The 25,678-nt window shown below is 43.1% G+C and overlaps 1 protein-coding gene across 13 annotated transcripts in view; it reads left to right on the top strand.

Moving 5' to 3' along the window:
* Positions 1 to 23,782, top strand: part of LOC119652845 (ankycorbin) — a 101,625-nt gene extending 77,843 nt beyond the window's left edge. For all 13 annotated transcript variants that reach the window (XM_038057195.1, XM_038057190.1, XM_038057191.1 and 10 more), the window contains one exon: positions 22,368 to 23,782. In XM_038057195.1, coding sequence (XP_037913123.1) covers positions 22,368 to 22,666 — 299 coding nt within the window. In that variant the 3' untranslated portion in view covers positions 22,667 to 23,782. The remainder of the gene's footprint in view (positions 1 to 22,367) is intronic.
* Positions 23,783 to 25,678: the final 1,896 nt, after the last annotated feature.

The raw sequence follows: 25,678 nt of genomic DNA, 5'->3' as shown, positions 1-25,678 counted from the left end.
TTTCTGCGTGAAATTTACATACATTGAAGGGGAGATCTCCATACATACAAAAGGGAGTTTGTGATTTTTTCCTTACCGGTATCAAATGAAAGGTCTCGATTGGTGGTTTTCGGAGCTGGTCAGCTCTGAATTTAATGCACAGGGGTGAGAGCGGGGGCGATCCCCCCAACCATTGCGCTCAACCGAACGTTGGCCAGTTTACTCTTCTATCAACAGTTAGGTCATCTACTGAGGAATGTGCATCTCCTAGACGTGGAAGCATCTTGAGGATACTTACTTTATTAAACTATTTCAGCCACATTTCTAGTATTTTGTGCACAAGCCTTTGCAAATCAACTTGACATTCTTTTCAGATTTGGCTTTGGATATGCAGCTATCCAGTCCGGGGTTTCACTTGTTCACTTTATATATACTCCTCTCTAACATGCCAGAACACGTTAAGCACCTGTGCAAGGCTGACAAAATTCAGATCTACAATTGAACCAGACTTTGTAATAAGCCTTTATATCCTTTTCGTCGGCAATAATATATAATAATAATATTTTCAAAACTACGACCCCTTGCGTTAGCTTCCCGCCTTCCCACTCAGAGGTCTACTTGTTCAAATCAACGGCAATCGCCTTCGAGCTTCATCCCCTTGCATCGAGAATAATGAAACCACTCATTTTCATTATTTAGTAAATGTCCTTTTTCTCCCACCTGCTACATCAAACACGATATCTTGTGTTTTTAACTTCACACAATGGATCTCATTTCAACTTTTCATTTCAACTGTCAAAATATTCTGCCGTATTGCGGTGATTTCAACACGGTGCGATTTCTCCAACTCGTAATGAAATCCTTTCCAAGTGCTTGAATTGTACCTTCAAGGCCGTGCAGATTTCTGGGTGTCACTTCATTGTCACCCTTGCGCTGTATATATATCTGACATTTTTGGGCACGTATTGCCATATTCTCTAAAAGTGAGTCGCGCCTGACGACCCGTGTCTAACTATTAACCACAGGCGCGGCTATATCTATTGACAACATTAGCGGGAAGGTTGAACTCACATACATGCAGTGGAGGACATTGTCCTCCGCTAAGTTTAAGGGAGATGGGCATACATTCTTTCATGGAATATAGTCATGTAGAGTGCCGTATGAAAAGTCTCAAGTCCTTTGCTGTTGAAGAAAAAGTTTCGTGGGGGAAGGGAAAGGAATAAAAAGGCGGTTATTAATCAAGGGCTTACTCTACTACACAAATCTGCAAAAATATATGATACCGCTCCTATGTGGCATGTTGGTGTCTTACAAAACCTTAAAAACGAACAAGCTAGATTCATCAGTTATGAGAGGTTTTGTGAAGTTTTTGGGTAAGAATATTTGGTTTCATTCGTACAAACGCCTTGTAATATATGTATGAATATGTTCGACTATTCACTTCAACAGAATACTCAAATTTTATATCTTAGGGTGTTGTCGTTTCATCTGCAGGGTGCAATTTAGCCTACTGTAACTTTCATAGTATAATTATACAACTTCCACCAAATTTTCTAGTATGATATTCCACATCATGCTTCATACCATAGTCAATATTGCTGCATTTTTTTTACTCTATGACAAAATTAAGGCGGGGGGGGGGGGGGGCGGTTTCTAGTCAATTCCGCAAAACCATGTTAATATCCTACTATTGACATAATTTGAGTTGTCGTCGATATGAAGAAAAATTAAAGTTGGTAGAATTTTGGGAAACCCCATCGTGAATCTGAGGTGGAGGTAAACCCTTGGAGGAGAATCTATAAAATCCTAACGGATAATTCACAAGGTGGTCATTCTGACAGATCATGCACCCTACCTTTTTTAAAAATATCCAAGGGTTAATCGCACAACAAGAGTTGGACGTTGGCAGCTACCAGCGACCTGTGAGTGTGGCGGTAATTCTGATAGTCACGAGAGTCACGATACCTTTGTAGTACGGTAAAATTTGCGAGAATAAAGCCCCGGGTCTACTGATTAAACCTTAAATTCGTCGTGAAATCTAGATTGGAGATGCGCTGAGTTACTTAAAGCTTGCATGACTCAAAGGATATTTTCTGCAGCAACATAACCATAAGTCTTCTACACACTATGGACAAAATGCAAGAGCTGATAGTCTACAATACATTGCTCCCAATTGTTGAGAGGCAAAGAGATCTTTCACACCGGCAGTACGGGTTGAGTAAAGCCGGATCAATCATTGATGCCATCGAATTAATTACTGCGTCGGCCGGAAATGCAATTCACAGAAAGGGTTGCACTAGAAAATAGTGCGCGGTGTGTCTAAAGTGGAAGTTCCTCGAAAAAACGAAGGCACTAGCATGACACCGATGATGGACCCAGCGGCAACTATGTCTCCATGGGTGTCGTACAGGCCTCCGCACTGGAACGTTATTGAACATCATGAACTACAATATATTTAATTTACCAATTCGGAAGGAGGCCTTGATTGTGGCATGTAGGAGATATTAGGTTGAACTAATGCGAAGCAATCAATGTTATTAAGTGTTGGTAAGAGACGCTGGACTAAAACTTGCAGAAAAAAATAAAACGTTTCTCATGTCCGAGTGTCGTAAGAGATTTTCCGCTAGCATTACAATTGGAAACCATTCGATTACTTCCATCCAGGCCATCTATTATCTGAGAGTGACCGTAGATGCAAAAGTCAATTTCAACAGCAGGAGTATACTTGCGAAAAAGCATCCACGGCAAATGTGACTCTAGTATATACACTGGGTGACCCATTCATGATGGTACGAATTTTAATAGTGCATAGTACCACTTGTTTGAGGAAAATTTTTCATTGTTTGCATGGTAGTTTTAACCATATTTATGCCAAGTGAATTTGCTCCATATCAAGACTGAATAATATTCCCATATTTTCAATAATTAGTCCCAGCATTTTTACATGTGATTTGTTGTGTTGTTTGTCAACTTTGCAGGTTTGTAAGTTACAATCATGCTTATTGAAATTTAGATAAAAAATAGATTTTAAATTTTCTTTAAAATTTGAACACATATCTTGGAAGTGATGATGCCCTTTGCAATTGAAATATCCATTTTTAAGAAATTTTGATTAGTTTTCGAAAATATCAAATCTGGGATTAAATGATTAAAGGATTGGGAAATTGTTTTTTTTTTTTTGAGAAGGTCAATCCTTTTGACACTATTCACAAAGAAATGTTATAATTCTTTAACGGTGAAAGATAGAAGGCCATATACCAATTTTCCTCCAACAAGTAGTACTATCCACCATTAAAATGTATACCATCATAAACGGGACACCCAGTATAAGTGGATGGCAACATGGGTGAGATCGTTCAAAAGAAGCCGTTGGGCCCTCAGTTTGATTACAGCCATCGGCGGAACAGAAATCAGAAGGGGATCAATTATAATCTCACGCAATTTGTCGAAAGAGTTTCGGAGGGCTCATTGCAATGTCCGATACTAGTGTAATAAAGGAAAAATCTAAAAGAATGGAAACCTAGGAAAAGTGAACTATTATAGATACACCCGCCTAAGTGTGGTTCCACGGAGAAAAAGAAGGGGTGTCGGGAGTGGGTTCATTACGTAAAAGTCCTACCCAAGATTTACACCTCCTTTAAAAGAACTGACAGAAAGATAGGCCAACAGACAGCCACATAATGAATCGATTTTAATGACGGTTTGGTTTCCAGAAAGGCTGAAAAACAAAGTATACTATAATAACATACTCTTACTTCAACTAGAAAATGAAGTGTGTAGTGAAATTGGGATCACCACGTGAAAAAGTGGTTCATTAGATTGATCATTGCGCAAACCATTAAATAGGTTTAAATCTTTCTAAAGCACTGACAAATAAGAAGCATGTAATTGCAGCTTTCATATAGATAGCATTGCTCCCTATTTTAATGCAAATACTTCGTGCCCCAAAAGTCATTCCGATTGGGGATCAATTTCTCTCTCGTTTACCAAATTTCCCCAGTGTATAAACGCTTTTTTAGCGATTAAATCCGATTCCAATTACGAAAAGATATCTGGCGAGGAAATTTTTCGGTGTATATGTATCTATGGATGGAATTTACAATAAGTAAAGCTGTATTTGTTATTCAGTCAACTCCAGATAAGTCATGTCAATGTCAAAGTCAAAGGAATCAACCCCGTTCCAACCAGTTTTTTTATCCGACTTTATTTGGGTTAGATAAAATCTATATCTCTCTAGAGTTTATGGCACTTCATAGTAGCGGAGTCAATTTTTTTTTTTTTTGAAATACATATGTTCTCTATTCAATGGTAAACAAAGTAAGGTTACTTGAAATTCATATCCTTTGCAATGGTACGTAAAAGGAACGCATATAGGCATGTATGCTCGTATGGAGTCTACATAGCTGGGATACAGCGTTGTGGTTTAGCAGAGCAGTATAATGCATGCTAGCATTGAAAGGAAAATTCACATGAAGCGAAATATACATAAAGATAAGTATCGGAAGCAGTGGCCTCAGAGAAAGCTGCAGCCAGCCAATGATAGAATAACACTTCCAGGAACAGATAGTAGTTTAGATAGTTTTCCTTGCAATAATCTTTGGCAACTGGGTTAAATTTAGGCCCAATTAATACAGACAATGTATGAGAAGTGTTGGGAGGGGTTTAGAGCCTGGCTATGACTGGGAGGAATTTAATTTTACAATAGGTAGTCTTCCACGCTCCTGTGGCACATATGTATGAACATACATATGCATATGTTATCTGATTGTCTCAAATTCGATCTTATTGCGTTGTACTTGAATTCCTTACTGTTGTCTTATGCGCGTTTACTACTCGTCAGACAAAGGACAAAAGTTCAAAAGGTTGCTAACCTAAAAATAGAAAATGACATACGCATATTTGCACATATGAATATGGCTCAAAAGAGCTATAAAATTCGTCTATCAAGAAAGAGAGAGTGTGTGTTTGTAGGTGCAGGGAGAAGGCCATGTATGTAACATATAAACTAAAATAAGAACCTTTACCGTTAGAAAATGATATGTGTAATAAAGGAGATAAAGAAATTTTGAATTTATAATATGTATATGCATAATAAATGTGAAATTTTGGTATAGTTTACTTACCGAAATACTGACCAATTAAATGTTTAATTCACTCAAAAATGCATCATCGGCATCAAATATGCAAAAAGACGCACAAAACCATACTTTACCTTACCTTACCGTAAGGAGCTGAACACTTAAAATGAACCAGAAGTTGATCCAACCGAATTGTACTGCAGCTCCAATAACGCATTGATTAGGGGAGGAAAGGATGCGGCACATAAGGACAATTTCGATCCCACATTAGGAAGAAACAATAGGAATCCAGGGTTGAGAGGCAGAGAAAGCATTTAATCGAAAGTGCGTCTCCAAAAGTAGGTGTGATACATAATTTACAGCAGCTATATTTCATTATATTTTTCGAAACACGTCTAAAGATGATGCCTTTATTACCAAACCACCCAAGGAATTACCCGTGTTATTTGCATAAAATGTTGTTCCGCCAGACAAAGTAGAGGGGTTTGAAGTAATGTACGGAGAATATTCATAGTAAAATAACACGTCCAAAACCACAAATTCAGCGCTTGAAATGGTTTGAAAGGTTCCGTGTCTTTCTAGCGTAAGAATATTTGAGTACAGAACTGTTATTTAGTGTTTTGGATTACAGCGAATTCGCACAGAAGAGATAACTTGAAGCTATGACAGTTTTGTTAGTAATAGTGCGATCCCACGAAACGGTAGTATCACGCTCTATATTACTGCAAAACTTGATGATTTTAGGATAACCTGAAGGGGGTTTTGCAGTCAATTTCTAAAAAATAAAGTAAAAATAACTCTAACGTTATACAATTATTAGTTTTATATAAACAGATGTCTATATGAAGATTCTTCTAAAGCCTAAATACTATATAGTGGATAGTTTCATAATTTTTTTTTCAGATTTTTCGATTAAGTAATTTCTCAGAATAACTCTGCTTCTTCAATCAAATGTCAAAAGCAAACCTTTTAAAGTACTAATCAAGGCCTTTCATTTGATACCCCACATGACTATATCCGGTGAAGAGCATGCTTTTTGCATGTATGCAACGTAGCACACTGCATATGAGGGGCTCACTATCCTGACCATTCCATCAAATTTCGTATCAATATGGGAACCGTTGTGGTCAAAGGATAGTATAGGTCCCAGGGCGAAACGTTGATTGGTACCCACGATGGCGCATAAAACCTGAGAAATGCCTGCTGAAGCAACACCAACAGCTCTACTACCAAACCCTATCTCCACCTCTATGTGGGGACCGCTGGGAGTTCTTTCTAAACGAAAAGCTACAGACGGAGAAGGATGAAGGCGAGTCTCCCGCACCTAAAAACGGGATAAATTGTACCAACTGATCCTCCAGGTTGGGGGTTGGGTAGGGCTGACAACCCTATACGGAAAAGAACTTGTTACGAAGCCACAACAGGAGCCTCGGATTGGACGGATTATGCAACGACGAACCCGGCAACGACAACGGAATAACGATTTGCCCATTTTCTCATGGAACGTGTGCTCCCTGTACAGAGATTAAGCTGATAAGCAGCTAGCTGATACCCTGTCCCAATATAGGGCTGATATAACAGCGTTACAGGAGATGCGTTGGACAGGGACCGGTTTTCTAGAGACTCGGATCACTATCTCGATGGCATGGTGCTCTGAGCTCGAATAAGAACACCATCTAGAATCCCCTCTGATCCCCTCAAATGATCTTCACAATCACCTGAAGAACGCTATCATGGCCACAAACATACTTGGCCCCAGCCGCAAAAAGAGTCGGTTTGACGATGAATATAAGCTAGCAACGGAACGGAAGAATGCCGCATACCGAGTAATGTAGCATTCTCAAAGAACGCGGGCACGCGCAGAGTCTTATCACGAACTCCGTCGAGCGGAGAAGCGACTTCACAGGCGGAAAAGGAAGGAAGAAAGACGGAAAAGGAACCAACAAATCTGTGAATTAGAAAAGTACAGGGAGCAACCGCACCAGGCGCGGAAGTCTTACCAACAAGTCAGCAGGGTGAAACTTTATACAGGTCGATGCTCACCCTGCCGTGACAAACAGGGAAATCTGATTTGCGACAGAATGGGCATATTGGAGCGATGGGTTGAGTATTTTGATGAGCTACTTAACAACCAGAACACCGGCGAGTTGGAGGTCCCGCCAACTGAATACGACAGACAAATACTGCCACCACCAAGTTTAGGAGAAACAGTCCGTACAATTGATCGCATAAGTCGCCAGGAGCCGATGGAATTCCAGTCGAGGCGATCAGTTACACCAAGTAGTTCATCAACTTGTGCTCAAGGTATGGGACATCGAATCTATGCCTGACGATTGGCAACGAGACATTATCTGTCTCATACATAAAAAGGGAGATATCACACAGTGCAGCAATTATAGAAGTATCACGTGGCTGAGTTCCATCTATAAGATATTCTTCGCTATCTTGCTAGGCCGGATAGCCGCATATGCCTAGAACATCATTGGCCCATACCAAAGAGGCTTCACTCTAGGCAAATCAGCAACAGGTCAGATTTTCTCTCCGCGGCAAGCGATGAAAAAAGCGATGGAATATGGACACCAGTTGGACCATCTATTCATCGACTTTAAAGCCAGGGCAAAACTTTACACGGCCATGAGAAAATTCAGTATCCCGACGAAATTAATAAGACTAACTAGGCTGACCCTGACCAATGTGCGAGGCCAGATAAAAGCAGTAGGATCACTCTCAAGACCATTCAACATCAACAACGGTCTACGACAAGGGGATGCCCTATCATGAGTCCTCTTTAAACTGGCCCTCGAGAAAGTGATCCGTGGTGCGGAGGTAAATGCAAGAGGTACGATCCTCTTTAAGTCCACCCAACTACTGGCCTATGCTGACGATATCGACGCCATGGGAAGAACCACTCGAGACGTACAAACTGCCTTCATCCAGATCGAGCCTGGGGCGATTGGCGCAAGATCTTGGGCTGCACATCAATGAAGGCAAGACAAAATATATGGTGGCAACGTCAGCACCGAAGACGAACCAACCAATAACATCAAACGGCACTGGTCAAACGGGAAGAATAAAGATAGGAGAATACAACTTTGAGACCGTTGATAATTTCTCCTATCTCGGGTCGAAAATCACAACACAGCTACGATGATGAAATCCGCGCACGGTTGTTGTCAGCCAACAGAGTCTATTTCAGCTTACAAAAACTGTTCCGCTCGAAACGTCTCACGATAGAGTCAAAGCTCTTACTGTACAAGATTATGATCCTGCCAGTCCTCATGTATTCCTCGGAGACTTGGGTTCTTAGCAAGAAAAATTGCGAACTTTTGGCCGCGTTCGAGAGAAGAATCCTCCAAAGAATTTTTGGTCGCCAATATGAGGATGGACGATTCCGTATCCTACATAATGACGAAATCCATGAGCGATACCATGACCGCCCGGTTGTGGATAAAATCCGGCTCAATAGGTTACGGTGGGCGGGTCACTTAATCCGTATGGAGGAGGATGATCCCACCCGGAAAGTCTATAAGGGCAATATCTATGGTAGAAAAAGAAGACGAGGCGACAGCTTTTAGGGATATCGAATTGGTGGACCTCGGCGAAAACCGGGATGTCTGGAGTTCCTTATTAAGGCAGGCCTAGATCGGATACCGGTTGTTGCGCCGTTGATGATGATGATGGCAACCGTTCTGAGGAGACGGATGTGACAGACACTAGGACGGTAGGTAGAATCGATGAGCGCGAAAAGAAACCCGCAAAACCATCAAGCTCATCGAGAGAGGCGTCTTCACATAATTTCGCGCTAACCCAAATTCACTTGCCAAAATTGGTTTGAACATCAAAGTCGATGGGAAAAAACCAAAAAGCCGAACGAAGCAATGATGACTTACTTAATACGCTGGATGGTGATTTGAACGGAACTCAACTCAACGGAACAAAGGTTGAAGGTGAAGAAGACATGTTATGCATTTTCTTGGTCAGTGAAGTAACTTAAAGCGTACTTTATTTTTCTCTTTCTCTGAGATCAACATATTTTTTTTGTTTTATTGAGGATAGTACAAAGTACTAGTTAAAGTTAAATTCTCCTCCTTTATTTGGGCTTGGGACCAGCATGATATTTACATAGCGACGTTAGGAACGGGCTGATCTGAGCAGTCAAAATTCGTAAATTTGTTAAATCATTTCATAGAGCTGTCCTTGTAGTTGACAACGGTCATCTTGATTACGTTTGATCATTCCTCACTCCCGTATTCATTACAATATCTTAAACCAGTCTGAAGCTACCTTCATTACAGTAGACCATGTTTTCCCAAATATCTTATTAGGTGGATGGCATCTCCGTAACTTTTGGGTAAAATTTAAACCTCGGCCAAATTCATATGACAATACAAGAGAGGGAAGTTAGTGGTACAGCGAAGATTGGGTGGTTTCCGTATCATCACAGCCCCATATATGAACAATATATTGACGGCGTTGAATACCTTAATATTCATCATCATCATCATCAACGGCGCAACAACCGGTATCCGGTCTAGACCTGCCTTAATAAGGAACTCCAGACATCCCGGTTTTGCGCCGAGGTCCACCAATTCGATATTCCTAAAAGCTGTCTGGCGTCCTGGCCCACGCCATCGCTCCATCTTAGGCAGGGTCTGCCTCGTCTTCTTTTCCTACCATAGATATTGCCCTTATAGACTTTCCGGGTGGGATCATCTTCATCCATACGGATTAACTGACCCGCCCACCGTAACCTATTGAGCCGGATTTTATCCACAACCGGACGATAATGGTATCGCTCATAGATTTCGTCATTGTGTAGGCTACGGAATCGTCCCTCCTCATGTAGGGGGCCAAAAATTCTTCGGAGGATTCTTCTCTCGAACGCGGCCAAGAGTTCGCAATTTTTCTTGCTAAGAACCCAAGTTTCCGAGGAATACATGAGGACTGGCAAGATCATAGTCTTGTACAGTAAGAGCTTTGACCCTATGGTGAGACGTTTCGAGCGGAACAGTCTTTGTAAACGGAAGTAGGCTCTGTTGGCTGACAACAACCGTGCGCGGATTTCATCATCGTAGTTGTTATCGGTTGTGATTTTCGACCCTAGATAGGAGAAATTGTCAACGGTCTCAAAGTTGTATTCCCCTATCCTTATTCTTGTTCGTGTTTGTGTTTGACCAGTGCGGTTTGATGTTGTTGGTTGATTCGTCTTCGGTGCTGACGTTGCCACCATGTATTTTGTCTTGCCTTCATTGATGTGCAGCCCAAGATCTCGCGCCAATTTGCGCCTGCTCGATCTGGATGAAGGCAGTTTGAACGTCTCGGGTGGTTCTTCCCATGATGTCGATATCGTCAGCATAGGCCAGTAGTTGGGTGGACTTGAAGAGGATCGTACCTCTTGCATTCACCTCAGCATCACGGATCACTTTCTCGAGGGCCAGGTTAAAGAGGACGCATGATAGCGCATCCCCTTGTCGTAGACCGTTGTTGATGTTGAATGGTCTTGAGAGTGATCCTGCTGCTTTTATCTGGCCTCGCACATTGGTCAGGGTCAGCCTAGTGAGTCTTATTAATTTCGTCGGGATACCGAATTCTCTCATGGCCGTGTACAGTTTTACCCTGGCTATGCTATCATAGGCGGCTTTAAAGTCGATGAACAGATGGTGCAACTGTTGTCCATATTCCAACAGTTTTTCCATCGCCTGCCTTAATATTGCTAGCTAAAAACAGCTGTCTAAAGACCACAAGGCGTTTGGTGTTTTTCCACACGACCGTGTTTTCTAACGAAGAAGCATATGTTTTGGTCAGACTCAATTTGGAATGGGAACTCTGCCTTAGAACCAATCGGATAGCAGCGAATAAGTTGATTAGGAATAGAAAATGACACATGAAGTTTTGTCCCCTAAACTGCATAATACTGAGCACTCACTTCATTCCGGGAAAGTCTAATGAAATTGAATTGAACCTTAAATGAAACCAAAACACTGCAAGCTTAAGTGAATTATGCTTGCGTTTTTCCATACAGTCACCAAATATTTATTTCGATTTATCATTTACGTGTTCAGTTTAAAAATTCACTAAGCAAAGCTATCTTTATTTGAGGTCCTCACTTGCAACTCATTATCTTTCAGTTCAAACCGCTATTATTGTACTATTTCAGGGAATATTACGTGCATATATTATGCACCCTTGGAACAATATTTCATAACCTATACGACAATTGCTTCCTTGATACCTCACTTTTAGTACGTAGAAATAGCTGGCAACCCTTCCTGTTTTTCCTATCGCCTATTGTAGCACACCGGGGTCGGATTTTCTAAACGATCCACTGTTGCTTCCCTAAATGATTTAAAACTCGTATGAAGCCAAGCAATTATTGTATATATTTGAAAAAAAAGGAAGAATAGACGAAGCCGACAAGCCCCTTCTCACGCCGAGTGTGAAGCGTTAATTAGACGTCGCTCAAGAAGTCGCCCCCAGAGACTACGTACGAAGCTTATTAGAATGGGGGAGGCGAAAGGAGTTTCCTTGTATAAGAACCTCGGCGTAAGGATTTTACGTAGAGAGATTAAAGGGATAATTAGGATTTATTCGCAGCTCATTCCTTAAATACTCGTTCACCGGTTAGGCCAACAGGGTAGGAATAGAAGCTAAGTCCACTTAGAGTATGTTGGGGTTGATGAATATTTATGCTCGAGCATCCTTGTTAACATAGCATAACTGGGTGTGCGTCCCAGAACAGCTGAGTTCACCACATGTGTGCTCAAATTATAGATTACGCTAAATATCCGAACATTAGCCTTATTTTAATTATGTTACGAGGGGTGGTTGATGCGAAAACAACGCGGCTAAATGGAAGGGGTAATTTGTCATTTGCGGTAACATTCGCGAAGGGATATTGATGAGAGTAATTTTTCTCCCAGCATAAATTAAGAAGCCTGGGTGAATTGCTCAATATGTTTCAAACTCTCTCCATAAATATGAAGATTCTCTGCAAAGAGCGCTCTCAAGTAAGAAATAACGCAATCTCAAAAAGCACTCGGCGGTGCTAGCAAGCGTACAAAGCAAATTGAATTTGGTTCAAATTGGGAAAGCATTTTCATCTAACATAAAAATTTACAGAACCGCTTAAAATTGATAGCGACACATTCAGATTTACTGATGCTTTGAGAACTGGCTTGTGGGCCTAATAAAATTCTTTAGTTTTACTTGGCAATATTTCGCTTGGCATGGTTAGACTTGGTAGTCCATTTGTTAAGAATTACAATAATCGGAAATATGTAGCGAAGAGCATCCATGTTGCCCACAATGTTGCCATATAATGTATAATTTCAAATGCTACCGGTATCGAAATTAATGGGCGATTCCTTGCAACGGGCTTCAAAACAGAAGCCTTTTTTCTACGAATCCACCATTATCTCTTATTTGTAAGCCTGAGATAAAATAAAATGTTGATTATCTGTTATTGCAATAATTAGCAATTCCACTCACTACTGAGATGCCCTCGACAAAGCCAATAGAGCTGAGGTGAATGGGAATTCTTCCCCATTCCGAAACCTGTGGCAATCAAGATAATGGACGAGAGCGAGCATCACTCCAGATAACTCCAAAAATTTCCTTCGCTCGTTTTAAATAGTTTTCCGCTCCCACTTTTCCCTCATCCTTGGAATGTAAAATTTTCCAGGATTACGGCACAGGCGACATCAGCCTCTCGAGGTAAAGTTTTTGTGTGGGTGAGAGGTAGGGAATTCCCAAAGGATTTCGTTTATTGTGGCTTTGAATCGTTCAGATAAAACGGAGCGAAATTTTCAAGCATTGCCGCGCAAATCTTATAACGACCAGAAAAGGAATGGCCTGAATTATAAATGAACTTTTGTGCGGGAAAACTTATGTCATTCGCGTTGTATGATTCATCGCTGGTGACACAGTTACATACGTAAGTAAATGAGGGACTTAAAAAAGTTTTTATGTCACGTTTAATTGGCGAAGTCGTGTCGTTCATTATTGAATGGATGTAATGACCTTCAAAGCAGTATGAGAATCATCTTGAATAGTAAGATTTGCCGGAGAGATTTTAAGGACTGGAGAAAGCTGCTTAGATTTTATAGCAAGTTTTATAGTGAATGCGCAGGCTACATATTTGGTAATAGTCGTGTCATAAACTTCCTTCTTGTTGTCCTCGGAATGTTTGTCGCATTCGTTGGAAAACATGAGAGATTTCCTTTTACATTAAAATAATTTTTGTTGCACTGATTGGAGGTTTTGATACCTTCTTATTAATTCTTCATAAGAACTCGTACCATAATATAAGAGCTTTACAACCAAAAATGGAAATTTGTCTAATTTTACGTTTGTTATGGCACGATGGTTAAGAAACTGCAATTTTGCATTTTTGAAAGGCAGCTTGCAATACACAGGGACATAAATGTCAGTATTACACTGAGGTGAATAGTCTGACATAATATATCCATGTATATTATGAGCTAGGTACAAATGGAATGGAAATACGCACGATCTTTCTGAAGCGCAGAACTTCTGGTTTTCGATTTATTCAATGTGGGAGCGGTTGTGTTTTCTTGCCAGTTGGATAGTTTTCTACTGTCTTCAATAACGGAAACTCAGCCTAAGTTTTAAGCTCCAGTTCTTCACTTTCTACGGTGTGATCAAGTGTGATGCCATCTAGTCTTACTTATTTCCCCGGTTTCATTCGTTTAAATGCCTCTACAGCACTCGGCGGGTTATCTAAAACCCTGATAGATGAAATAGCTCCATATGTCGACAATGGAGAATGAATAAATTCTTCCGTTGAAATATGTTCGAAGTATTTTCGTCATCTGTCTGTCGCAGCTCTTTGGCCGTTAAGTAAAGTACCGTCATTTTCATTAACGCAACAGAAGTGTTCGGTATCCTGGTACCTGGGTGTTGACTTTCACGACGCAAATTTCGCGAGGTTCCGAGTGTCCAATTTGTCATAAAGGTCTTTGTAATGGACTACTGGGGTAACCACGATAGCTCCGCAGTCATGTGAGTGAGGTCATTTCTTCTTCTCGTCCGCTCTAGGATTTGTTATCTTTTTCTGACATTAACGAGATATTTCCGAAGAGTTGTTTGGACTTCAACAACATTCTGCAGCGATTTCTGATAAAAACTCACCGCTCCCAGGAATCGTCGCAATTCCTTTATTGTCAATGGTTTCTCGAAATCTAGAATCATTTGAACTTGCCCAGGAAGAACTCTGTTGCCTTGTTCGGCCAACAAACATCTGAGGAATTCGCCAAACTAGTGGTTAAAGCGTTTTCACGAGTCACTCGAAAACGCTCCGTAAATGCTTACGCCCGATTTTGATGCTATTAGAATATCGCCATAGAGCAAAAGCAATGCAATTCTCAAAGAACGTTTTTATTGATAGATCAAACATCACCATTTAAAATATGACCTTAGGCGCAAACTTAATCTAGGATTATATAATACTATATAAATAGAAATTAAATATTTAATTAAAATTTGTTGGTTTGCCTGGAGTGAAGCCTCTTTGGTATTAACCAATGATGTTCTAGGCATATGAGGCTATCCGGGCCAGCAATATGGGTAGGTAGGTATCAGTGGCCGCTCCGAGGAGCCCAATTAGCGTTTTGGTGCGCCGTTTTGATGCCACAAACTCCTAAGACCGTGACTGTTGTTATAGGAGCAGGGAGGCAGAGTCCAGTCGGCTCGGATCTTCAGAGCCAGCCCGTAGCATTCACGAAGGAAAGCAGCTCTCCAACTCTGTTGCTAGAAATCTCTCTGATGTCCCCAAAGAATGGTTTACCCAGTATCCGCAACCTGACTCTAGCCAGAGCTGCGCAATCGTAGAGAAAGTGCATGAGGGTTTCCCTTCCTTCTCCGCAGCTTCGGCAATGCGAGTTGTACGGTATGCCGAACCTACCGGAATGGTCCCCTATGGGCCAGTGCCAAGTGCAGACCGCCGTAATCTTGAATGCATTTGCACGCGTCTGGCACAGGAGCTCTCGTGATCGGGCTATATTATAAGCGGGCCAAGTTCTCTTCGACTGGGCACAGCTTATAAACCTTGGCCATCTCAGGCCTGCGGCTGCTAGGTAGTGCGAGTAGACTCGGCCCCCGACAGCCGCCAGCGGAACACCGACTGTATTCGCCGAGGGACTGCCAAGAGCGGAGCCTTGCCTGGCCAATCCGCGAGCCCGCTCATTCCCCTCTATGTTGCTATTCCCGGAAACCCAGAGGAGAGTGATCTTGAGCGTGCCGCCCAAATGGCTGAGCGCGTCTCTGCACTGCCCCACCAGCCGGGAAGATGTCGTTGTTGAGTACAAAGCCTTGGTGGCCGCTTGGCTGTCGGTCACAATGGCTATGTTACGCTTGGGGAATCACGCTCCACGCTTGACAGAGTTCCGATATCGCCAGTACTTCCGCCTGGAATCCACTGGCGAAACCTGGGAGACCATACGACTTGCATACACCGTGTGTATTCGGGAAAACCCCCGCGCCGACTCCATAGGCCATCTTTGATCCGTCCGTAAAGAATACCGTGTCATAGTCTTGCAACACGCCGCCGGTCCTCCACTTTGCCCTGGTTGGAAGGTCCGCAGCAAAGTTTCTCGTGAAGTTGAGCTTGCGTGTGACATAGTCCGTGGGGGATGTCCAGATTTCTCGAGGTATTTCATCTAGGATGTTGCTGTGGCCGTAGGACTTCGGTGTCCAGCATCCGGACTCACGTAGTCTGACGGCACTGCACGCTGCAACATATTTGATGTGGAGGTCTAGGGTGAGGAGATGCAGGAGTGCATAGAGAGCATTTGACGGGCAGGACTGCAGAGCCTCCGTAGCACCTGCACACGTGGCTGTTTGAATTATATTAAGCTTCGTTCTATTGTATTTCTTCTTCAAAGCCTGCCACCATACAATAGAGCCGTACGCCAGGATCAGACGCACTACAGCGGTGTACATCCAGAGAACCATCCTCGGCCGGAGACCCCATTTCTATGCAAAGGCTTTCTTACAGTCATAGAAGGCTATACAGGTCTTCTTAACCCTCAGTTGTATGTTCAACCTCCAGTTCAGCGTAGTATCCAGGAATAGAGGAAAGAACCAATCTTTGTTCATTTAGCCGTTGTAGATGGAATTCAGGTATCCTTGTCTTGGTGGTGAATAGCATCAGTTGCGTTTTGGTTGGGTTTATGCTGAGTACCCACCTTGCGGTCCACAGGCACACCTTTCGAAACGCCCCTTCCATGATGTCGCTCATAATGGGGAGAAACATCCGTGATACTAATATCACCAAGTCGTTGGCATACGCCACCATACCAGCCCAGCCGATCCTCTCCTCGGTAATTACCGATTTGATAGTCTTGCACAGCTGAGGTTGCCACAAAACCTCCAAGCAAGGTTCTGACTCACAGTCCTCCTCGCTAGAGGGAAAGTTCGTTTGCACCAGCAGCTCCAAGGTTTCGCTAAAAGATTCCGTCCAGGAGCCTTCCGACTTTTTAAGGAAGGATGGGCTCTTATGTTCCTTGGACAGAATCTTACTGAGCCTCACCGATTCACTAGTGCTTTCGATGTTCTGACAATAGTCCAGCCAAGACCGCCTCTTGGCGGTCCTGATGTCCGACTTGTACTTCTTTAGGCAGTCCTTATATGGCTGCCAGCATTTTTGCCTGTAGCAGATGTTGAAGGTTTCTCTGGTCAGTTTCCTGAGACTAGAGAGGTCTTCGTTCCACCATGGTAGCAGGGTCTTTTTGCTGTACTTAGCAGGGCACGAGACTTTGAAGGCAGTATCAAATGCCTTCTCCAGAGCCCCGACCTTTGACTCCAGTTCGTCTGTCGTGCCAATCCTATCAACTTGCGCACCGGAGAGTTTGTTCTCAATTACCTGACCAAACTTGCTCCAGTCGATCCTCCTGGGGTCTCACAAGGGCTTGGAGACCTCTGCGGCGAGATCTAGACTGAAGAGTATCCAACTGTGGTCAGAGAAAGATCTCTGGTCAGACACTCTCCAGTCATCCACCCTAAGAATCCCGTTGTCGGTTATTAGGGTGATATCAAGGACCTTCTGCCAACCGTCACAGTTCTCCGAGCAGGGGAAAGGGAAGGTTGGTGTACTGCCCCTGTTACAGACCGATAGATTTGAAGTAATAATAAAATCAAAGAATGGCTCACCTCTTTCGTTAATTTCGGAGCTGCCCCAAAGCGTATGCCTTGCATTTGCGTCGGATAGGCTTCAGGTTGTTATGGTCATGAACCATGTAAGCCGATATACACGTTCTCTGCCCCCACCTGCTCCAGCTTGACCACAACTAGCTCACTGGAACTCAGGTCCGGGCACAGGAAAACGTGCAGACTCTTCCTCACAAGAATACATGCTCTAGGTCTATCCTGATCAGTGTCTCCTGTGGAATAAATTAAAATATTTGCTTTGGAGCCCTTTGATGGTTCGGTCGCTTCCGACCCAGGGCTCCTGTATCAATGCGATGTCGATGTCTTCCTCTAAGAGGAAGACGAGCAGATTAGCCGAGGCGCACTTCGAATGCTGCAGATTTATCTGCGTTACCCTCAGCATGATCTGCTTGCGTGGGGGGTGTGTCAGCCCCCGTCGGACCGTCGATCGTCATCTCGTCCTACAGCTCGTTGGCGGCGTCGATTGGGTCTAGGTCGTCGTCCGGTTTCGCAGAGCGGAACACTTTTACTTTGGCATTGCTGACTCCGAACCACACTTTTATCTGCCTTTTTCAGTGTCTTCAGGCACTCCTCCTTTTTGCGGAGTAGTACAGGCTGGCTGTTGGTCTGAGGTTCCTCCTCCTTGATAACAACCAAGTCGTCCATGGGAATCCCGGGGTTGGGAAGGCACAGGAAATGGACGAGCTTGTCCTTCTCCATGCGGATCTTCGGCAACCAGATGCGAGCCACCGGTCTCCTGGGAATCTCGTCGTAAGGGATAATCTTGAGCTTAACGCCCTCCCAGGCGTCGCTGATCTTAGCGACAGACGAACCGAGAAAGTCCTTAGAGAACTGGTCCATGCAAGCTATTACGTGGAACCCACGAAAAGTGGGGGGTGAGTCCCGGGTGTTTGCCTCCGGTGTCCACGAGATGCTTACAGACCATGCCCGACAGCCTAGCCTCAACACTGGTCCACACCTCCAGCGTTAGTTTGCCGCTAGCAGAATTGCTATCCGCCAGCGCCACACGTAAGTGACTCCTGGCCACGTCGCTGAAGGGCTTCGCAGTACGTGGCCCGCCGACTGACGGTTGCTGTACAATTTCCTTCGGAAGTTGCTTAGCGTCTGCGCTCTTGGCCACTCTGCTCCGCTTCTTATCTTGCTCGACCTCGTCTTGAGATCGATTGCATTTTAGGGCGACGGGCTTCATCTTCTGCTCGTCAGCAAGGCGTTTGCTATTGTATTCATCAACAATCGCCTTCATCACGTTCGTCGACAGTACCGGCCTCCTTATTCTTACCAATCTTGCTGAGAATATGCATGGCCTTCTGGTATTGGCTCTTCAGCAGGACACCCGTGGACCTTTGCTTCTTAGCCGGTTTGCGGCGACCGACATTCTTGTCAGTCTTCGCTTTCGAAGGACCCCCCGGCGCTGAAGGTTTCGGGTTAGAAGTACTATGTCTGGTACTCGCTACTCCCAGCTTGACGGCAGTGGATTCCAGGCTGGAAGCCACTAGTCCGTCTGACGCCTCGCTCCGGGAGGTCCCTGCGGTTGGTTTCAGCACAACGGTGCTACGGCTGGCACCGAGTGTACTGCTCTCGACGGCCACTGTCTCCTGGTTGGAGGCCAGCAGCTCGTCCTCCGATGATGCGCCTGGCGTCACCCCCTCTTCTTCTATCGTCGTTTTAGTTTTTTTGTTAATTGAGTCCATGTCTTGGTTCCACGAGTAGTCCGGGAAGAATGTCAAGCCTGGCTGGCCCCCCGCCAGGGTAAGGGTCTTATTTGAAACTGAAGATGCCCAAGGTATTCAAAGACCAAGCACCCCATTGGCCACGCAGCCCTCGACATATGCTGTTCCACCTTGGCTTGGGGTCCTATTAGCACCTTCTCCGGTACAGTGAGGACGATCCCCGGGCTGTTGCTTCAGTCCATCCCGCCGCCAGATGTACTTGCCCCTAACACATGACCAGCAGACAAACAGATCCTCGCCAGTTGGATGAGCCTACTCCCAGCCCGGCCCTACACACTCTTGGCCTGCCCGAAGACGGTTTCCAGTGGCCACCGCGCGGAGGTCGTGTGAGGACTTGCCCAATTATGCAACTTTAACCTGAAGCATAATCAGACCGGGCCGCCCCAATATAGAGGAGAATATCTTATATATGGTACTCAGGAACGTAATACCTCTATAATTGCTGCACTGTGTGATATCTCCCTTTTTATGTATGAGACAGATGATGCCTCTTTGCCAATCGTCAGCAATTGATTCGCTGTCCCACACCTTCAGCACAAGGTGAAGAACCACTTGGTTTAACTGGTCGCCTCCATATTTAACCAATTCGGCTATAATTCCATCGGCTCCTGCAGACTTATGATTTTTGAGCCGATGAATTGCACGGACTGTTTCTCCTAAATTTGGCAGGTGGTGGCAGTATTTGTCCGTCGTCTTGGCGGGACCTTCAACTCGCCGATGTTCTACTTGTTCAGTAGTTCATCAAAATACTCAACACATCGCTCTAATATGCCCATTCTGTCGGAAATCAGATTTCCCTCTTTGTCTCGGCAAGGTGAGCATCGAGGTATATAAGGCTTCATCCTGCTGACTTGTTGGTAAAACTTCCGCGCCTGGTGCGGTTGCTCCCTGTACTTTTCTAGTTCACAGACCTGTTGGCTTCCTTTTTCCGTCTGTGAAGTCGCTTCTCCGCTCGCCCAAGTTCGTGAAAATTCCCCCACGTGCCCGCGTCCTTTGAGAATACAGCATTGCTTGGTGTACAGCATTCTTCCGTTCCGTTGCTAGCTTACATTCATCGACAAACCAGCGGTTCCGACTCTTTTTGCGGCTGGAGCTAAGTATGTTTGACTAAGAAACGTATTCTGAGCACATGGTTTACTGGGTGGCCGCTATAATATATGGTGTAGGGGCTCTTCTCCAGGAAACCGGTCTCTGTCCAACGAATCTCCTGTAACGCTGTTACATCAGCCCTATATTGGAACAGGGTATCGGCTAGCTCAGCAGCTTCATCTCTGTATAGGGACCGTACGTTCCATGAGAACATGCGCAAATCATTATTCCTTTGTGGTTGCCGGGTTCCTCGTTGTGTTACCCGTCCAGTCCGAGGCTCCTGTTGTGGTTTCATAACTTCGGTTTTCCGTGTAGGGTTGTTAGCCTTACCCAACCCCCAACCTGGAGGATCAGTTGGTACAATTTATCCCGTTTTTAGGTGCGGGAGACTCGCCTTCATTCTTTTCCGTCTGCAGCCTTTCGTTAAGAAAGAGCTGCCAGCGGTCACCACATAGAGGATGAGACAGGGTTTGGTAGAAGAGCTGTTGGTGTTGGTTCAGCAGGCGTTTCCCAAGTTTTATGCATCGCGGGTACCGATCCACATTTCGCCCTGGGACCTATACTACCCTTTTACCACGATCTCCTTCTCATGAAGACTCTCAAAACTAATACAATTTGTAGAAAAAACTTTGGAGTTGTTTGCAGGTTAATCGCACTTATTCTAGTTGAAGCTGTGAAGTATCAATCAACAGCATCCCCTATAGCGCTAGGAAGATTTTACTTCATGTTTTGAAGCTCTCAGGCAAATACACACCATTCAGTAACTATATAAATAAAAATTCACCATAAGACGCCCGTTGATTACTTAGAACTTCCAATCCAGCAGAAATATCTATATAAAGGACTTGATGGCAATGAACACCGCTCTCTCTTTTGTTCCTTCTCAGAAAGATACAAAGATACTCCATTTTCAAACTTACCTTAATAATTTTCCGGAAAGCGACGGTTTCCCTGGCCACTGTTTCTAACTAAGAGAGGGAGACTTAGTTTAGAAGAAGTTCCCAGAAGCTATCCTAAAACCCAGGCCGAAGTTCTCCAGACAGACGCCCTCGCCCACATTAAACGCTAACATTGTCGCGGTCGAATTCAGATTTATATTGTAACCCGATAAATATTTCCAAACTCTGTATTAAGTGCTTCTGGCACGTGTTGCTTAATTTGTAATCTACATTAATGAAAATTTATTTAATGTCGTAATTCAGTCATAGTTTATTGTAAGACACATTCACGGAATTTGTGTAAGCTCAAACTCTATTTTTCTGCAAATTTCCATCTAGTCGAAGCGAAAACTACTTACATTGACGTGAGTATTCAATTATGCAACACATTATCCACTTTCCGCTGTAAAAATTTAACACTTTTCATACAAAATACATCAAATGGGTAAGACACGTACTAAATTACGGCGCAGTGTGCCATGTCATCACTTCGGTGTCCCTGTTCATGAAAACGGCTTTCATTAAAAAAGTGCAAGATGTGAGACGCTTAATTAAGGAAATTTGATTTCGTGTCATTTCAACCATAAAAAGGGTTCAAAAGTTTTTTGCAAATTGAAAATCTACAATATTTCGCCATTCAACCGCCGCAACTTAGAACGGCATTCACTTTAATATTTTCCGAATGTAATGGAGTTTTGGTTGAATCTTTCCAAGTGGAAAACTACTTTTCAAATCAACTGCTGTAGAAAATTAATTCATATAGCACTTTGTGTTCCTTCAGGCATCACATGGAAACAGTCAAATTCTGCGTACTTTGAAAAGTTCACAAAGGGTACATATACGTGAGTATTCCACGTACGTACTACGCCACCCTCTTTCGAAAGCTGTATACGCATTTTATGAAGAGTTAGATGAAGCAAATTTTCTTTGCTTTCCCTTTGCGTTTCGCGAACTATTCGCCAAAGCAGCTTACAGTCATTTAGTTTTTTTGCCTCTGCCTCTCATCTTTGAAAACTTCTGATTGTTAGCGTAGCGTGTAGAGCACGGTTAAACGGGTAGTAGAGAACGTTTGAAAAGATGCAGTTGCACTGGTTTTAAAATGAACTCCAAACATTGTGGAAATATTTAAATTGAGCCTGCAAGAGGTACCTTCTAAAACAAGAGCAAATATGTTCGATTTGGGAATATTTCGGGAACGCAGTCAATCACTACGTGATTGTTGGCTCGTGGGGATCACTCAATTGTTCAAAGCAAACGGAATTAGAGTGACTGCCAGGAAGTATACTCTTTATGTCAACTCACCCCCACTTTGTGACAGAACCATTACAATCAATCAATTTATTCTTTCCCATTCTCTTTCTTTGCAGTTCCATTTATCAATCATCATACAATACCGAAATTCGGATTCGGTCCATACAAGAAAACCGGAATTGGAAGTTTCTATTTGCCAAAAATCTTGACAGGACATGCGAAAGGTGGAAGCAAAGTATCTCTAGAGCTGTCCCACGGGCGGAGCAAACAGCTCATACCACTGCCATCTGAAAAACTAGATAGTAATAAGCGATATTACGTGACATTTACGGTTAAGGGCTCGGAAGCGGGCGAGAAAGGACTCCGACAGACTACTGAGAACGTCGCTGCTGCTGATGGTGGTGCGAAGGAATAGATGATTTTGTTTAGCGTGTACGGAGACTAAGGAGCGTATCTTCGTCGACCCGGAAGTGTTTTTCTTGTGAAAACGAGGAATTGTCGAATGTGTTCAATTCTACAATTGTAGTTGAAATAATTTACCGAGAAAAATCTCCTTCTCGGTTATTCTAAGTCTTTCAATGTAGCGTGAGATTTATGCACTTAACAAGCTGTTACTATTTTAATGCAAACCCCATCTGTTTCCATTGCATTCTTAATTATCTTTTGAGTGTGTATCGATTCAAAGCAACAAATATGCAGAAAACTCCATGACCCGGAACCTCCAAGATTCAACAAATATTCTACAACGATATTTATTCCATAGTCTTCCATTGATGTTTGCAAAGTATAGTCCTGGTACATATGTGCAACCTTTTGAACGCGGAATAAATAGCTGTGCGAGGTCATCAGTAAAAGGGAGTCAGCAATTTTTATTCATTGCGGTTTCACGTATTTATATAAATTCTGTAATGGATACTGTAATTAATTGCGTAAATATTTACCCTGTTGGCTGCCGCAGGCTCGTTCACTTGTTTCGTTTAATATTCGGTTGAAACTTTATTTAAAATTTAAATCTTTTGGAATCGATTACAATGAAGGCATGGCCTCTGCAAATATGTTTTCATCAAACCAAGGTTTTGATTTCTACCTAGTTGGATTAAGAGGTTTAATTTTCCTTTTGGAAAAAACCAAAATGAACAGACGTGAAAGAAGGATTAAAGTAAAATGTCCTGCAAAACACTTTAGGCATTTGTGTACCTCTCAACACGCGAATAACAAATTACATTTTAATGAGCCGAGTTTCGATCGATGCATATTTTTTAGTTTTTATATTATTTTGTAATTAACAAAAAAATGGTTTTTAATTTTCATTAATTTTTGTTGAAAAGAAAAGCATATTTGGGTGCTTTTTTGTAGGAAGGTTTATTTTTGTGTCATATTTCAATTTCTGACCTTTTTTAACTAAACAGTAGAGTTACTAAATGCAAGGCACCTTCAAGTCATGGAAAGAAACACATCTACAACTAGTAGTTAGTTAAACAAAAATAAGTTACTCAAAATTGAACCAAGGACAAAATAAAAATGTACACAGTTAATAAATATGCATGTTATTAAATCTGTTTTTAGTATATTTCTCCAAAACATACAGATTATTCCTTTTAGCGCTGATTACAAACGAAGGATTGCCATACCAATGGCAACTGGAAAATTTGCTTGCAAGTGGAAATGCGAAGTGTGAGTCTAAGTGAATGAAGAGTATTAGATTTCGTATAATGTTTTTTTGGACATAACATAACCTTATTAGAATCGATGCGGCATTACTAATTTTCAGGAGCTTAACCTATTTTCCACATACTTTAACTACCCACGAATGTCCGTTAGTATTCTCGAAATTATTACAGCCGAGAAAGATGCTTAAATCTCTCTTACTGATTATAACTTTTCCTGTTTTATGCTCAGCAAGTGATAGGTTGACATTTTTTCAACCACGAATGGCTTTACATATCGCTTCGTTTGGGTAAATCTTGACGCCGTTTGAGCGTTTTGCTACTATTGTAATCTCGATCTAAACCGCAAAGCCAATGATTGTCACGCTATTAGGTCACCACTGCGTTATACATATCTAGCCACGAAAAACAACTAGGACAACTCTCTGGCACACCGTAATTTGTCGAAAATATTCTCCGTTAAATCTCCGAGTGAGAATACAATCCTTTCAGCGTCTAGCAAACCCTGCCTTTGCTTGGGAGCAGCGGGACCGAAGTGGTTAACAGATGTAGTTCGCTTTCAGATCGCATGCTTGACAACAAGGGTTACGATAGCTAGGCATTTGCCTTTTTCTATTGCAGCCTGAATCTGATCACTCACTACGATACCCGGGTCGGAAAACCGACGAAAAATGCGTAGGAAAGGCGATGCGACGCAGATTCAAGAACTGCAAGAATTTCGACGCTACAACGTCGGAAACGCGAGATATGGGCGAAAATGTGGGGCTAGCGAGCCCTGGCCAAAATCGAAGAAAATTGAAAATTCTGACGATACCCGGGTCGGAAAATCGACGAAAAATGCAAAATCCTCGAATTATTGTCGGAGATACCTCGTTGGAAAGGGGATGCGACGCAGATTCAAGAACTGCAAGAATTTCGACGCTACAACGTCGGAAACGCGAGATATGGGCGAAAATGTGGGGCTAGCGAGCCCTGGCCAAAATCGAAGAAAATTGAAACGATACCCGGGTCGGAAAATCGACGAAAAATGCAAAATCCTCGAATTATTGTCGGAGATACCTCGTTGGAAAGGGGATGCGACGCAGATTCAGGAAATGCAAGAATTTCGACGCTACGACGTTGGAAACGCGAGATATGGGCGAAAATGTGGGGCTAGCGAGCCCTGGCCAAAATCGAAGAAAATTGAAAATTCTGACGATACCCGGGGCGGAAAACCGACGAAAAATGCAAAATCCTCGGATTATTGTCGGAGATACCTCGTTGGAAAGGGGATGCGACGCAGATTCAGGAAATGCAAGAATTTCGACGCTACGACGTCGGAAACGCGAGATATGGGCGAAAATGTGGGGCTAGCGAGCCCTGGCCAAAATCGAAGAAAATTGGAAATTCTGACGATACCCGGGTCGGAAAACCGACGAAAAATGCGTTGGAAAGGGGATGCGACGCAGATTCAAGAACTGCAAGAATTTCGACGATACCACGTCGGAAACGCGAGATATGGGCGAAAATGTGGGGCTAGCGAGCCCTGGCCAAAATCGAAGAAAATTCTGACGATACCCGAATCGGAAAACCGACGAAAAATACAAAATCCTCGGATTATTGTCGGAGACACCTCGTTGGAAAGGGGATGCGACGCAGATTCAGGAAATGCACGAATTTCGAGGCTACGAGCTATAGCTCGTCGACCTGATTTATAAATCACTGGGAGTGCTTTCTAATTTTGAGACATTTTTTTTTAATTCCGCGATTACTATATTTCA

Source organism: Hermetia illucens, chromosome 3 (genome assembly GCF_905115235.1).
Source record: "Hermetia illucens chromosome 3, iHerIll2.2.curated.20191125, whole genome shotgun sequence".
In the NCBI taxonomy this organism is placed as follows: domain Eukaryota; kingdom Metazoa; phylum Arthropoda; class Insecta; order Diptera; family Stratiomyidae; genus Hermetia; species Hermetia illucens.
Note: the sequence above shows the minus strand (reverse complement) of the source record. Positions and strands in the feature narration are given on the sequence as shown.